General features: G+C 41.5%; 1 protein-coding gene across 1 annotated transcript in view; it reads left to right on the forward strand.

The window, feature by feature from the left end:
- The window catches only part of LOC139364858 (glutamate receptor ionotropic, NMDA 2B-like), a 110,992-nt gene that overhangs the window by 12,033 nt on the left and 85,299 nt on the right, over nucleotides 1–13,660 (forward strand). The window contains exon 2 of the mRNA XM_071102009.1: nucleotides 5,793–5,900. Within this exon, the coding sequence (XP_070958110.1) occupies nucleotides 5,874–5,900 (27 nt within the window). The 5' untranslated portion in view covers nucleotides 5,793–5,873. The remainder of the gene's footprint in view (nucleotides 1–5,792; nucleotides 5,901–13,660) is intronic.

Genomic DNA, 13,660 nt, shown 5'->3' on the forward strand with positions numbered 1-13,660 from the left:
TTTGGTATGATTTTAAAGTAATTAATTTGCATTTTATTGCATGACAAGTATTTGATCACCTACCAACCAATAAGAATTCCGGCTCTCACAGACCTGTTAGTTTTTCTTTAAGAAGCCCTCCGTAAGAAGCATCTCAAGGTCCTGGAGTGGCCTAGCCAGTCTCCAGACCTGAACCCAATAGAAGATCTTTGGAGGGAGCTGAAAGTCTGTATTGCCCAGTGACAGCCCCGAAACCTGAAGGATCTGGAGAAGGTCTGTATGGAGGAGTGGGCCAAAATCCCTGCTGCAGTGTGTGCAAACCTGGTCAAGAACTACAGGAAACATATGATCTCTGTAGGTTTCTGTACCAAATATTAGGTTCTGATGTATCAAATACTTATGTCATGCAATAAAATGCAAATTTATTACATAAAAATCATACAATGTGATTTTCTGGATTTTTGAAGTGTACCTATGATAAAAATTACAGACCTCTACATGCTTTGCAAGTAGGAAAACCTGCAAAATCGGCAGTGTATCAAATACTTGTTCTCCCCACTGTATGTTAAAGTTTTATGTATTTGTATGAGCCCACCCATCCCTTAGATTGTGGTTGTACCTTAAATGGTTGGACTGATCCTCTTGGGCTTCAGTTTCACATCATGTGCTGACTTTCTGTGGTCTGTGCAAATCCTGAATCTATTCCCGGTCCTCTGTAGCTCAGTTGGTAGAGCATGGGGCTTGCAACGCCAGGACTGTGAGTTGGATCCCTGGGACCACTCGCATGTAAAACGTTTCAAGTCGCATTAGATAAGTGTCTACTAAATGGCATATCATTATTTCCATAAATGGACATATTCTAAAATGCCATTTGGCACTGCAGGACCACTGGACGTGAATTATTCAGGATGCGTTCTGAAATTGTTTAACCTAAGTAACCATTTAAATACGCTGGAGTTTCATCCTAAAACAGAAGTTTGCATATGATCTCCACCATCAAAAAGACAACGTTGTCCTGCCTCTTCTACGTTTCATGCTTTGCGTGCTGCAGCCATTGCTGACTCAATAGCAAGACCAGGAGACAGCAGGGGCTGTGAACATTCAGAATCTCCATTCAACCACCCCTAATCTTTGTCACTCGCTATGCTGTCTAACAGACAGGGCTTAACCCACGTTTTAGGCCTACTTCTTCCCTAAGATTATGAAACCATCTCAAATTTAGAGTAATCTGTCAGTCTCCCTCTCATTCAACCCACTGAATGCATCTGTGGATCAGACACTGGGCTTGCTCACTTGGTGATTGGAGGGAGCTACAGTATATGGGGCGAGGAGACTATTTATTGGCAGTTTATTCACTCCAAGACTGGAGAATATGGGTCATGATCTGCTATAAAAAGTCTGTTTAATAATTAATCATAGCTGATTAAGAAGAGTCGTATTGACACAACAACGTAAGGGAGGATATAACTACAGGAAAATGTGTTCAGCATTTATGCCATTTTGTGTGTATTAATGGGTAGAAATAGTGGCTAGATGGTAGCTTTCTCTATTTTTCTCTGACGTTTCCATTTAGGGTCACCCTCTTGGTTTATGTGTTAAGTGTATGTCTGTGATTATGTGGTGTACAGCATGTGTCGGTGTGAGGCCTATCAATCTATTAAATATAGAACTTACAATCTGTTGCCCTAGAGACATAGTTCATTATTTATCAGCATATTTAATTAATCATTTATTTATCTAAAGTATGGCCTATGCAACATGCCCTTGAACAGACAAATCCACTTTCATTCATTGAGAAATTGCTTGTAGGGTATTTTGAGATATGCATGGGTATAATTAGGATTAATAGAAGTTATTCATTACACTCCTGCTGTATTAAGGGGGAAGGGAGACAATTTAGTACATACAGTACGTTTGGGTAAAATACATAATTGCTTGTACTGAAGGGAAACAGCATCACTTGTTGGCCTCGTCAGTGTAGAGAAGCGTCAGGTGTGGTTGTGTGCAAGCACCAATCAGAGTGCTTGCTGGATTTTGGACCTACACTAGGTATAAAGAGCCTAGTGTTCTAATGGAAGCTCTCATTCACTGTCTGTCTGACCCAGCAAGAAAGCACATGCCTATCTCGAAGTTCCCATGAATCACATTTAAGACCTCTGAAGTCTATTGCCAAATTCACCATGTGTGTGGTTGCACATCCATTTACAATGTGTTCCTAACCTATCCCATCCTCCCTATTCCTTGTTCATCAATAACAGATCCGCTGCAGTCAGATGGAAACTCTATAGCAACAAATACGGCATTGCAGAAAAGGGGTAAAATAAGAAAAGTAGAGCTTTGGAGAGCAATTACATTGAACATCGCTTTACACTGTGACCCAACGAGGATTTAGCGCTCGTGCCGTTTTCCCTGAAACTGTTTTGAGGCGCGAAAATCCAACCACATTCTCAATCAACTGATAGAAAGGATTAGGATTTAGCGAGGAGATAAATCAAGGGAAGGTTCATTTTGAATCTCTCCACATCATTCATGCCCTGCCAAATTCGTTAATAAACGCCCCATCTCATGAGGCGTCGAGGCCAATATGTGTCGATTAATATTCTCAATTTAACACTGAAAAAGCTATAGTGTAGGCCGGACAGGAGGGAGGTAAACTAAACTTGAAATCCGAGCCAATTACACATAAAAAGAACAGGAGAGCAGTACATTCAAAACTTCAGAAGGGCATGGTACATTTGGAAAGGTTATTGTCTAACCATTGCAACCAGGGTAATACTCTGTAATATTTTATACCACATATTGTGCCTTCAGAAAGTATTCAGACCCCTTGACTTTTTCCACATTTTGTTACGTTACAGCCTTATTCAAAAATGTATTTACTCAGTACTTTGTTGAAAAACCAGTGATTACACCCTTGAGACTTCTTGGGTATGACGCTACAAGCTTGGCACACATGTATTTGGGGAGTTTCTCCCATTCTTCTCTGCAGATCCTCGCTGCACAGCTATTTTTAGGTCTCTACAGAGATTATTGATCGGGTTCAAGTCTGGGCTCTGGCTGAGCCACTCAAGAACATTCAGAGACTTGTCCCGAAGACACTCCTGCGTTGTCTTGGCTGTGTGCTTAGGGTCGTTGTCCTGTTGGAAGGTGAACCTTTGCTCCAGTCTGAGGTTGTCAGAGCTCTGGAGCAGGTTTTCATCAAGGATCTCACTGTACTTTGCTCTGTTAATCTTTCCCTCGATCCTGACTAGTCTCCCAGTCCCTGCCGCATAAAAACATCCCCGCAGTATGATGCTGCCACCACCATGCTTCACCATAGGGATGGTGCCAGGTTTCCTCCAGACGTGACGCTTGGCATTCAGTCCAAATAGTTCAATCTTGGTTTCATCAGATCAGAGAATCTGGTTTCTCATGGCCTGAGAGTCTTTAAGTGCCTTTGAGAATTTGGCAGTACGTGCAAACGGCCTCACATTTGCAGACCACGTTTAACCACACCAGCCCAGGACCTCCACATCCGGCCTCTTCAACTGCGGGATTCTGAGACCAGTCATGCAGACAGCTGATGAAACTGTCGGTTTGCACAACCGAAGAATTTCTGCACAAACTGTCAGAAACCATCTCAGGGAAGCTCATCTGCGTGCTTGTCATCCTCACCATAGTCTTGACCTGACTGCAGTTCGCGGTCGTGACCGAGTTCAGGGGCAAATGCTCTCCGTCAATAGTCACTGGCACACTGGATGGATGGATGAATCCCGGTTTCACCTGAACCGGGCAAATGGCGTTGTGTGGGTGAGCGGTTTGCTGATATCAGCGTTGTGAACAGAGTGCCCCATGGTGGCAAGAATCTGTACACAATTCCTGGAAGCTGAAAATGGCACAGTTCGTCAATGGCCTGCATACCATACATGCCATCCATTGAGCATGTGTGGGATGCTCTGGATCAATGTGTACGACAGCATGTTCCAATTCCCTCCAATATCCAGCAACTTCTAACAGCCATTGAAAATGACAATCATCTCTGCAGCACTCCACCAATCAGGCCTTTATGGTAGAGTGGCCAGACAGAAGCCACTCCTCAGTTAAAGGCACATGGCAGCCCGCTTGGTGTTTGCCAAAAGGCACTTAAAGGACTCTCAGACCATGAGAAATGAGATTCTCTGGTCTAATGAAACCAAGATTGAACTCTTTGGCCTGAATGCCTAGCGTCACGTCTGGAGAAAACCTGGCACCATCCCTGCGATGAAGTATGGTGGCAGCATCATGCTGTGGGGATGTTTTACAGCAGCAGGGACTGGGACACTAGTCAGGATCAAGGGATAGATTACCGGAGCAAAGTACAGAGAGGTCCTTGATGAAAACCTGCTCCAGAGCACTCAGGACCTCAGACTGGGGCGAAGGACAATGACCCTAAGCACAACGAATAGGGACAGGCAGATTTACTCAGACTCACATCTATAATTGCTGACAAAGGGGATTCTAACATGGATTGAATACTTATCTAATCAAAATATATTACATATTTTATGTTTCATACATTTTTTTTTTTTATAAATGTTGGAACTTTTTCTCCACTATAACTACAGTATTTTGTGTAGATCATTGATAAACAATTACAATTAAATCCATTTTAATCCCACTTTGTAACACAATAAAATGTGAAAAAAGTCAGGTGTTGTGAATACTTTCTGAAGGCACTGTATACCGTCTGTCTGTAAACCTGTCTGCCGCCCAAGGCAAAGGCTCCGACGCTGTTCTGAAGCTTTGTCTGAACGTCACTATGCCTCGCTTGCCATACGGTTTTGGAAAAAGGTAGAACTTAACTTTCACATCCGTGAGAAAGAATAATAATACATCAAAAAATAGTTACTACACACCTTTACAGGGGCGGCAGATAGCCTTGTGGTTTAAAGCGTTGGGCCAGTAACCCAAAGGTTGCTGGTTCAAATCCCTGAGCCGACTAGGTGAGAAATCTGTCAATGTGCCCTTTGAGCAAGGCACTTAACCTTGATGGCTTCTGCAAATCTCGGTATATAGGAGCGTCTGCTAAATGAATAAAACGTTTAAATATATCGGGTTAGGGCAGCCATATTTCCATGTTACAGCCCTTGTTTACGGAAGACAGAGGCGACCACCTGTTTTAATTAGCTATCGAAGGGTCTCCGAACACCTGTGTGTAACGGAAAAAGGGCGTCAGAATAGTGTTGTAACTGAAAATGACTGTTGACTGCAGCTGTGTTAAAACCACTTTAAACAATGTACAGTAAGTGTACATTTTGCATTTGTGAAGGTATTTTTGATTTGAGAATAGAGGGCTTTATGTTTCCAAAAATGTATCGCAAGTGAGGATTATTAACGTTTACGAACGTTAAAACAGAGCATCGGGATTGTAGTTATTAACATTAACACCCTGCTGTGGTCTGTACCTTCAGTTGAGAACCCAAGAGTGGGAAGCTATAAGCCCCCTTAGGCCATCCTTGGGTTCTCAAGAGCTAGCCTATCTCAGAGGCCTATGTACACAATTCTATCAAGAGATCAATGTAGTATGAAATAAAATCCAAGACCAAAAATATGGCTCATGTTATCTGATGTGTCTCATACCTTATTGATGTGTTGAGTCTTTTTCCTTCCATTTACACACGCTCTTTGGATATTCAGGCCTGCATGCACAATATCATTATAGCCATCAAAATGTAAATGGTTTGTAGATGTAACAGGTTCCTGTGTTATCGTTCAATGACAGACGTTTTGAAGTTTTTGATTAGGCTATTGTGAATCATCTCTTTCTTGTCTTTTTCCATGTGTGTGCATCTCAGTTCACCCTCCCTCAGTCTGAGGCTATGAGAGGGAGAGAGGAGTCCCAGGCCACACCATCATGCTACTTCTGAGAAGCAGGGATGACATTTTGGCTGCCAATACACAAGGTAGGACACACTGATGGACCTTTTTTATACTATTATTGTCTTACAGCAACTACCCACTCATCCCTGTGTGTGTGTGTGTGTGTGTGTGTGTGTGTGTGTGTGTGTGTGTGTGTGTGTGTGTGTGTGTGTGTGTGTGTGTGTGTGTGTGTGTGTGTGTGTGTGTGTGTGTGTGTGTGTGTGCGCGTGTGTGTGTGTGTTAGTCACACACTGTAGTTTACACATTGGGGATACTGCATGCATGAGAGTTTGTCTCGTGTTGATATTCTTCTGCTCGTCTGTGAAAATGAGTCAACAACATCATCTCAAATTCTACAACATCTCCAAGTTTACACATTTTTGTTGTCCCATAAAACTGCAATCTCCAGCATAAACATATCAATGTGGAGATGGTGGTAGTGGTGCAGGGTGAGACCTGCAGGCCTTGTGGTGGAAAGGGGCACAGGATTTTAGCGTGGTGAGCTTTTTGATCGATGGACTGCGTCAGTGTGTGAGCTTTACTTGGTTATTCAACCTGACCCAGCCGCTATTGACTACTGGCTTAATTTGCATGGCTCTACGGATATTGATCACGCAATTAAAGGATTTGTTGAATGAGATTGTGACGCAAAAGGGTGTGCCCATCTGTGAGTGCTTGTTTGTGTGTAGATTGTGTGCAGATGTTGTATGTAGGCCTATGTGTGTCTGTGTTTTGTTATGTGTGATAAGATGAAGAAGACATTTGTTATTCCCTGAAGTCCGACTGAGATTGGGCTCGCTACGTATATGAACACAGAAACAGTAAATAATGGCCCATAAACAGCTATTATCAACCAGAGCCATTATCATATTTTTCACATTTTCCTCTTTGCAATGCGTTCAGCTCATCTCTCTCTCAATACTCGTTCCCTCTCTCATGTGCATCCTCTGACTCTCACTATCATTTAGACTTTGAACGTACGCTCTCCCCCTTTTCCACCCTCCTATCGTCTTTTTCTCCCTGCACTGTTAATCGGGCGTGACTTTCAAGAGACTGAGCCACTGTGAGACTGAGAAACTAAATGATTCTCTTATGGGCTCTAGATATGAGCACACTACAAATGCTATTACTACTATGACTGAAAAGCACCGCCCTTAACAACGGCCTTCTTTACTGTTCATGGAACACTCTATACTGTGTTACTAACTGCTGATGTCGCATTATTAGACCTAGCATTGATATAGAACATAACCAAATCAGCAATATTATTGAATAATATTATCCATTTCACTACTCCGTTTCAACTCCACCGACTCTGTTTAAGCCTTTTTAATAGCAATATTTTTCTACATGAGGCTATTAGGCCTAAATTCAATCATTTATTTTCTCTCTAATCTTTTATGAAGCTTAGAAGCTAAATAGGACGTTTTAGAATAATGGTTTGAATAAGGATATTGGTCTATCAGAATTCTAGTTCATAGATCTGTTTTAGGTCGTATCTATAGCTCATGTATACCTATTACAAATGGGATTTATTCTCTTTATTGTATTACTGTAGCCTTTGTCATTGCCATGCACAGTTATGTTTCAATGCTCTGCGGCTTGGCTCTTGCGTTAGTCATTTTTCTTTTGACTGATGGAGAGAACGGTCTCGAAGCAGATGGAGAGCAAGAGAATAGATTGCTATTTGAACTAGTAGAAAGGAAACCTTTTTTTTAAATTGTGTTTTCTTTTACTAAGTCATCAAAGCAGTTTAAAAATAGACTCTCAAGCAGCACATACAAGCATGGATCCCAACACATATCAGAGGTAGACATGCAGTGGCATATACAATACAGCTATAGCCTTTGATCTTGAAAATAGTCTGTAACATTCTAAAATAAGCACACTCTGCCCTACCCCTCACCATAAAACCTAATTAAAAGATTAAAGGATGAGTAAGACTTACTTACTACACATGGAGTTATATATCTTGTCAATATCTTGACACCTGCTCCAGTGTTTTATACCGCTTTACCCTCTTTGCTGAATAGAGAGAGAGAGAGAGAGAGAGCAGACTTTTCTTTCAACTTATCCATACAGAGGCAAAATTTAGATCCTGAGAGTTAGTTAGCAGAAAGGAGGAGGATAGTGAAGAGACTAAGACTATTCTTCAAATTTCTGTAGATGTACAGTTAAAGTCGGAAGTTTACATACACATATGTTGGCGTCATTAAAACTTATTTTTCAACCACTCCACAAATTTCTTGTTAACAAACTATTGTTTTGGCAAGTTGGTTAGGACATCTACCTTGTGCATGAGACAAGTAATTTTTCAAACAATTGTTTACAGACAGATTATTCCACTAATAATTCACTATCACAATTCCAGTGGATCAGAAGTTTACATCTACTAAGTTGACTGTGCCTTTAAACAGGTTGGAAAATTCCATAAAATTATGTCATGGCTTTAGAAGCTTCTGATAGGCTAATTGACATAATTTGAGTCAATTTGAGGTGTACCTGTGGATGTATTTCAAGGCCTACCTTCACACTCATTGCCTCTTTGCTTGACATCATGGGAAAATCAAAAGAAATAGGCCAAGACCTCAGAAAAAAAATTGTAGACCTCCACAAGTCTGGTTTATCCTTGGGAGCAATTTCCAAATGCCTGAAGGTACCACGTTCATCTGTACAAACAATAGTACGCAAGTATAAACACCATGGGAACACACAACCGTCATACCGCTCAGGAAGGAGACGCGTTCTGTCTCCTAGAGATGAATGTATTTTGGTGCGCAAAGTGCGAATCAATCCCAATACAACAGCAAAGGACCTTGTGAAGATGCTGGAGGAAACAGGTACAAAAGTATCTATATCCACAGTAAAAAGAGTCCTATATCGACAGAACCTGAAAGGCCGCTCAGCAAGGAAGAAGCCACTGCTCCAAAACCACCATAAAAAAGCCAGACTACGGGTTGCATCTGCACATGGGGACAAAGATTGTACTTTTTGGAGAAATGTCCTCTGGTCTGATGAAACAAAAATATAACTGTTTGGCCATAATGACCATTTAGGCGTTTGGAAATGGCTCCTAAGGATGAACCAGACTTGTGGAGGTCTACAATTCTTTTTCTGAGTTCTTGGCTGATTCATTTTTATTTTCCCATTATGTCAAGCAAAGAGGCACTGAGTTTGAAGGTAGGCCTTGAAATACATCCACAGGTACACCTCCAATTGACTCAAATTATATCAATTTACCTATGAGAAGCTTCTAAAGCCATGACATAATTTTCTGGAATTTTCCAACCTGTTTAAAGGCACAGTCAACTTAGTGGATATAAACTTCTGACCCACTTGAATTGTGATACAGTGAATTACATGTGAAATAATGTCTGTAAACAATTGTTGGAAAAATTACTTGTCTCATGCACAAAGTAGATGTCCTAACCGACTTGCCAAAACTATAGTTTGTTAACAAGAAATTTGTGGAGTGGTTGAAAAATGAGTTTTAATGACTCCAACCAAAGTGTATGTAAACTTCCGACTTCAACTGAATCAACACAGCAACGATGTTGTGGTCCTGGACATACAAATCCAGGCCTTGCTGCACTTAACTTGAGCCACAGGGAGTTTGTTTTATTCAAATGTCCCACACGTTTTTGAAGTAACAAAAACGTTAAGCTTCACGACCTGTGTGGAACCTGCATGATGCATTAAAATGAATGTTCACAGACTAACCGCAGCTTTAAAGGGAACACTCTGGTTGAAAATGCCAAGACAGGTGCTATATTTGCTGTATGAGATTACCTTAGCGTTTTCTACGGTCATGAATCTTACCAATGTGAAAGTAATGCTATTCAACGTTTTTACCTTTGCTTAACTACAGAGGCAGTGGTCTCTGGGTAAAAATGTAATCTTTGAGATGGACTGTGGTTTAATTCATCCTATCAAAGAAGTAGGCTCAGTACAGTATTTTGCACATTACTCTGTGTCCTGATACATTATAAGGTTGCCATATCAACCAAGCAAAACACTCACATTCCTAAAAGCCCGTTTGTGATGTCACAATCATATAACGTACAGTACAAATATACCAAGTGAGTGACCCTTGTCCATCATGAAGTGCAGGTTTTTCTGAGAGGCTGTCACTGCCATAGTCCAGCCTCTCTCCCCACTGGTATTGAAATGTCATAGTTAATGGACACGTTGCTGGAGTAACCCCGCCAGCCAGCAACCCCTGCCACCCTAAGGAGTCAGAAGGATTGATGTGACTAGTACTTAATATTAGAAGTTATTGATTGGACTGTGTTAGGGAAAATTGCCCCCATGAGTTTTCCAAGCACAACTGCCAATAAGAACCTAATTCTCCCCTGAGAGATTACCATCCAGTTACTGTCAAGATCTGTGAAATGTGGCAGCAATGAGCTGTGAGTGTTGGGCACTGCAGACATACAGTGCCTTGCGAAAGTATTCGGCCTCCTTGAACTTTGCAACCTTTTGCCACATTTCAGGCTTCAAACATAAAGATAGAAAACTGTATTTTTTTGTGAAGAATCAACAACAAGTGGGACACAATCATGAAGTGGAACGACATTTATTGGATATTTCAAACTTTTTTAACAAATCAAAAACTGAAAAATTGGGCGTGCAAAATGATTCAGCCCCCTTAAGTTAATACTTTGTAGCGCCACCTTTTGCTGCGATTACAGCTGTAAGTCGCTTGGGGTATGTCTCTATCAGTTTTGCACATCGAGAGACTGACATTTTTTCCCATTCCTCCTTGCAAAACAGCTCGAGCTCAGTGAGGTTGGATGGAGAGCATTTGTGAACAGCAGTTTTCAGTTCTTTCCACAGATTCTCGATTGGATTCAGGTCTGGACTTTGACTTGGCCATTCTAACACCTGGATATGTTTATTTTTGAACCATTCCATTGTAGATTTTGCTTTATGTTTTGGATCATTGTCTTGTTGGAAGACAAATCTCCGTCCCAGTCTCAGGTCTTTTGCAGACTCCATCAGGTTTTCTTCCAGAATGGTCCTGTATTTGGCTCCATCCATCTTCCCATCAATTTTAACCATCTTCCCTGTCCCTGCTGAAGAAAAGCAGGCCCAAACCATGATGCTGCCACCACCATGTTTGACAGTGGGCATGGTGTGTTCAGGGTGATGAGCTGTGTTGCTTTTACGCCAAACATTTTTTTTGCATTGTTGCCAAAAAGTTCAATTTTGGTTTCATCTGACCAGAGCACCTTCTTACACATGTTTGGTGTGTCTCCCAGGTGGCTTGTGGCAAACTTTAAACAACACTTTTTATGGATAACTTTAAGAAATGGCTTTCTTCTTGCCACTCTTCCATAAAGGCCAGATTTGTGCAATATACGACTGATTGTTGTCCTATGGACAGAGTCTCCCACCTCAGCTGTAGATCTCTGCAGTTCATCCAGAGTGATCATGGGCCTCTTGGCTGCATCTCTGATCAGTCTTCTCCTTGTATGAGCTGAAAGTTTAGAGGGACGGCCAGGTCTTGGTAGATTTGCAGTGGTCTGATACTCCTTCCATTTCAATATTATCGCTTGCACAGTGCTCCTTGGGATGTTTACAGCTTGGGAAATCTTTTTGTATCCAAATCCGGCTTTAAACTTCTTCACAACAGTATATCGGACCTGCCTGGTGTGTTCCTTGTTCTTCATGATGCTCTCTGCGCTTTTGACGGACCTCTGAGACTATCACAGTGCAGGTGCATTTATACGGAGACTTGATTACACACAGGTGGATTGTATTTATCATCATTAGTCATTTAGGTCAACATTGGATCATTCAGAGATCCTCACTGAACTTCTGGAGAGAGTTTGCTGCACTGAAAGTAAAGGGGCTGAATAATTTTGCACGCCCAATTTTTCAGTTTTTGATTTGTTAAAAAAGTTTGAAATATCCAATAAATGTCGTTCCACTTCATGATTGTGTCCCACTTGTTGTTGATTCTTCACAAAAAAATACAGTTTTATATCTTTATGTTTGAAGCCTGAAATGTGGCAAAAGGTCGCAAAGTTCAAGGGGGCCGAATACTTTCGCAAGCCACTGTATATTTACCACTGAGAGGAATAACTGGTTGAGCCTATGTTAGGGAGAGGGAGCGATGTCTTGATGAAACAATGACACACTCAAGGAGGTTACATTGTATAGAAGTTGCCACACTGTAACCAGCATCGAGTATAATTGAAAACAGGTGGGTTCAATCTCAACACGCTCGTCAAAGTGTGTGATACTATAATATCTGAGAACAGCCAATGCAGCACAACACGATAATTGAATTTCTGAGAACAGCCAATGCAGCACAACATCATGATTTGAAGCCCTCTGGTATAAATAATTACATGTTTTCAATCAATTTCACGTGTAACTCTCATTGATTACTGAAGCCGAACATGGTTGAGAGCTAATGAATATTGTTTATCAAGGTTGGATTATAAAAGCACAGCACCACCGCTTTGCCCTGTGGATGTCACCCTCCCACAGATTCATTTGCACAGATTTAGTCTAACCACTGTATTATAGGGAACACTCAGTTTCTCTTGTCATTTTCTATTTAGTCACAACCGCTGCTTATCTGCAACGTAACTGAGTTTCAAACCCCAGGTTGAATACATGCAATATTTTCAGTATTTCATTTAGATTTTCCCCATCCTGACTTTTTTTAAATCTGGGAAGCAAACTGAATAATTATCAGAACTTATTTAGAATATTTTCTCAACCGCCGCTCAGCCATGCAAGCGAAACATTTCAAACACAGTGGCTGCTTAAACACCTCAGTGCAAAGTGTCCCAAATTCAACGAAGTTAAACTGCCGGGTAATGTGGATGACCTGCTAGTTAGTTTCCGGGACGCACCTCCCCCTTGATAAATACAGACGGTACTCACTTCACACACCTTGACTTTTTCCATATTGTGCTGTTTTACAGCCTGAATTTAAAGTGTATTACATTTAGATATTTTGTCACTGGCTTGCACACAATAACTCATAATGTCAAAGTGGAATTATGTTTTTTTTTTTTTTTTTTTACAAATAAATACAAAATGAAAAACTGAAATGTCTTGAGTCAATAACTAAGCCTAAAAAGTCATGCAATAAGTTTCATGGACTCACTCTGTGTGCAATAATACTGCTTTTTAATTTTATTTAAAAAAAAATGTTTTCCTTTTTCTCCAATTTCGTGGTATCCAATTAGTAGTAGTTACAGTCTTGTCTTATCGCTGCAACTCCCATACGGACTCAGGAGAGGCGAAGGTCGAGAACCATGCGTCCTCCGAAACACAACCCAACCTAGCCGCACTGCTTCTTGACACAACGCACATCCAACCCAGAAGCCAGCCGCACCAATGTGTCAGAGGAAACACCATACACCTGCCGACCTGGTCAGCGTGCACTGTGCCCGTCCCGCCACAGGAGTCGCTAGTGCGCGATGAGACAAGGATATCCCTGCCGGCCAAGCCCTCCCTAACCCGGACGACGCTCGGCCAATTGTGCGTCGCCCCATGGACCTCCCGGTCGCGGCTAGCTGCGACAGAGCCTGGGCTCGAACCCAGAGTCTCTGGTGACACAGCCACAGAGTTGGTAATAATACTGCTTAACATGGTTTTTGAATGACTACTTCATCTCTGTACCCCAGTCGTAAGGTCCCTCAGTCAACATTGAATATCCCTTTGAGAATGGTGAAGTTATTAATTACACTTTGAATGATGTATCAATAATTCACCCAGTCACTACAAAGATACAGAGGTCCTTCCTAACTCAGTTGCCGGAGAGGAAGGAAACTGCTCAGGA

The sequence above is a fragment of the Oncorhynchus clarkii genome, chromosome 13 (genome assembly GCF_045791955.1).
Source record: "Oncorhynchus clarkii lewisi isolate Uvic-CL-2024 chromosome 13, UVic_Ocla_1.0, whole genome shotgun sequence".
Taxonomy (NCBI): domain Eukaryota; kingdom Metazoa; phylum Chordata; class Actinopteri; order Salmoniformes; family Salmonidae; genus Oncorhynchus; species Oncorhynchus clarkii.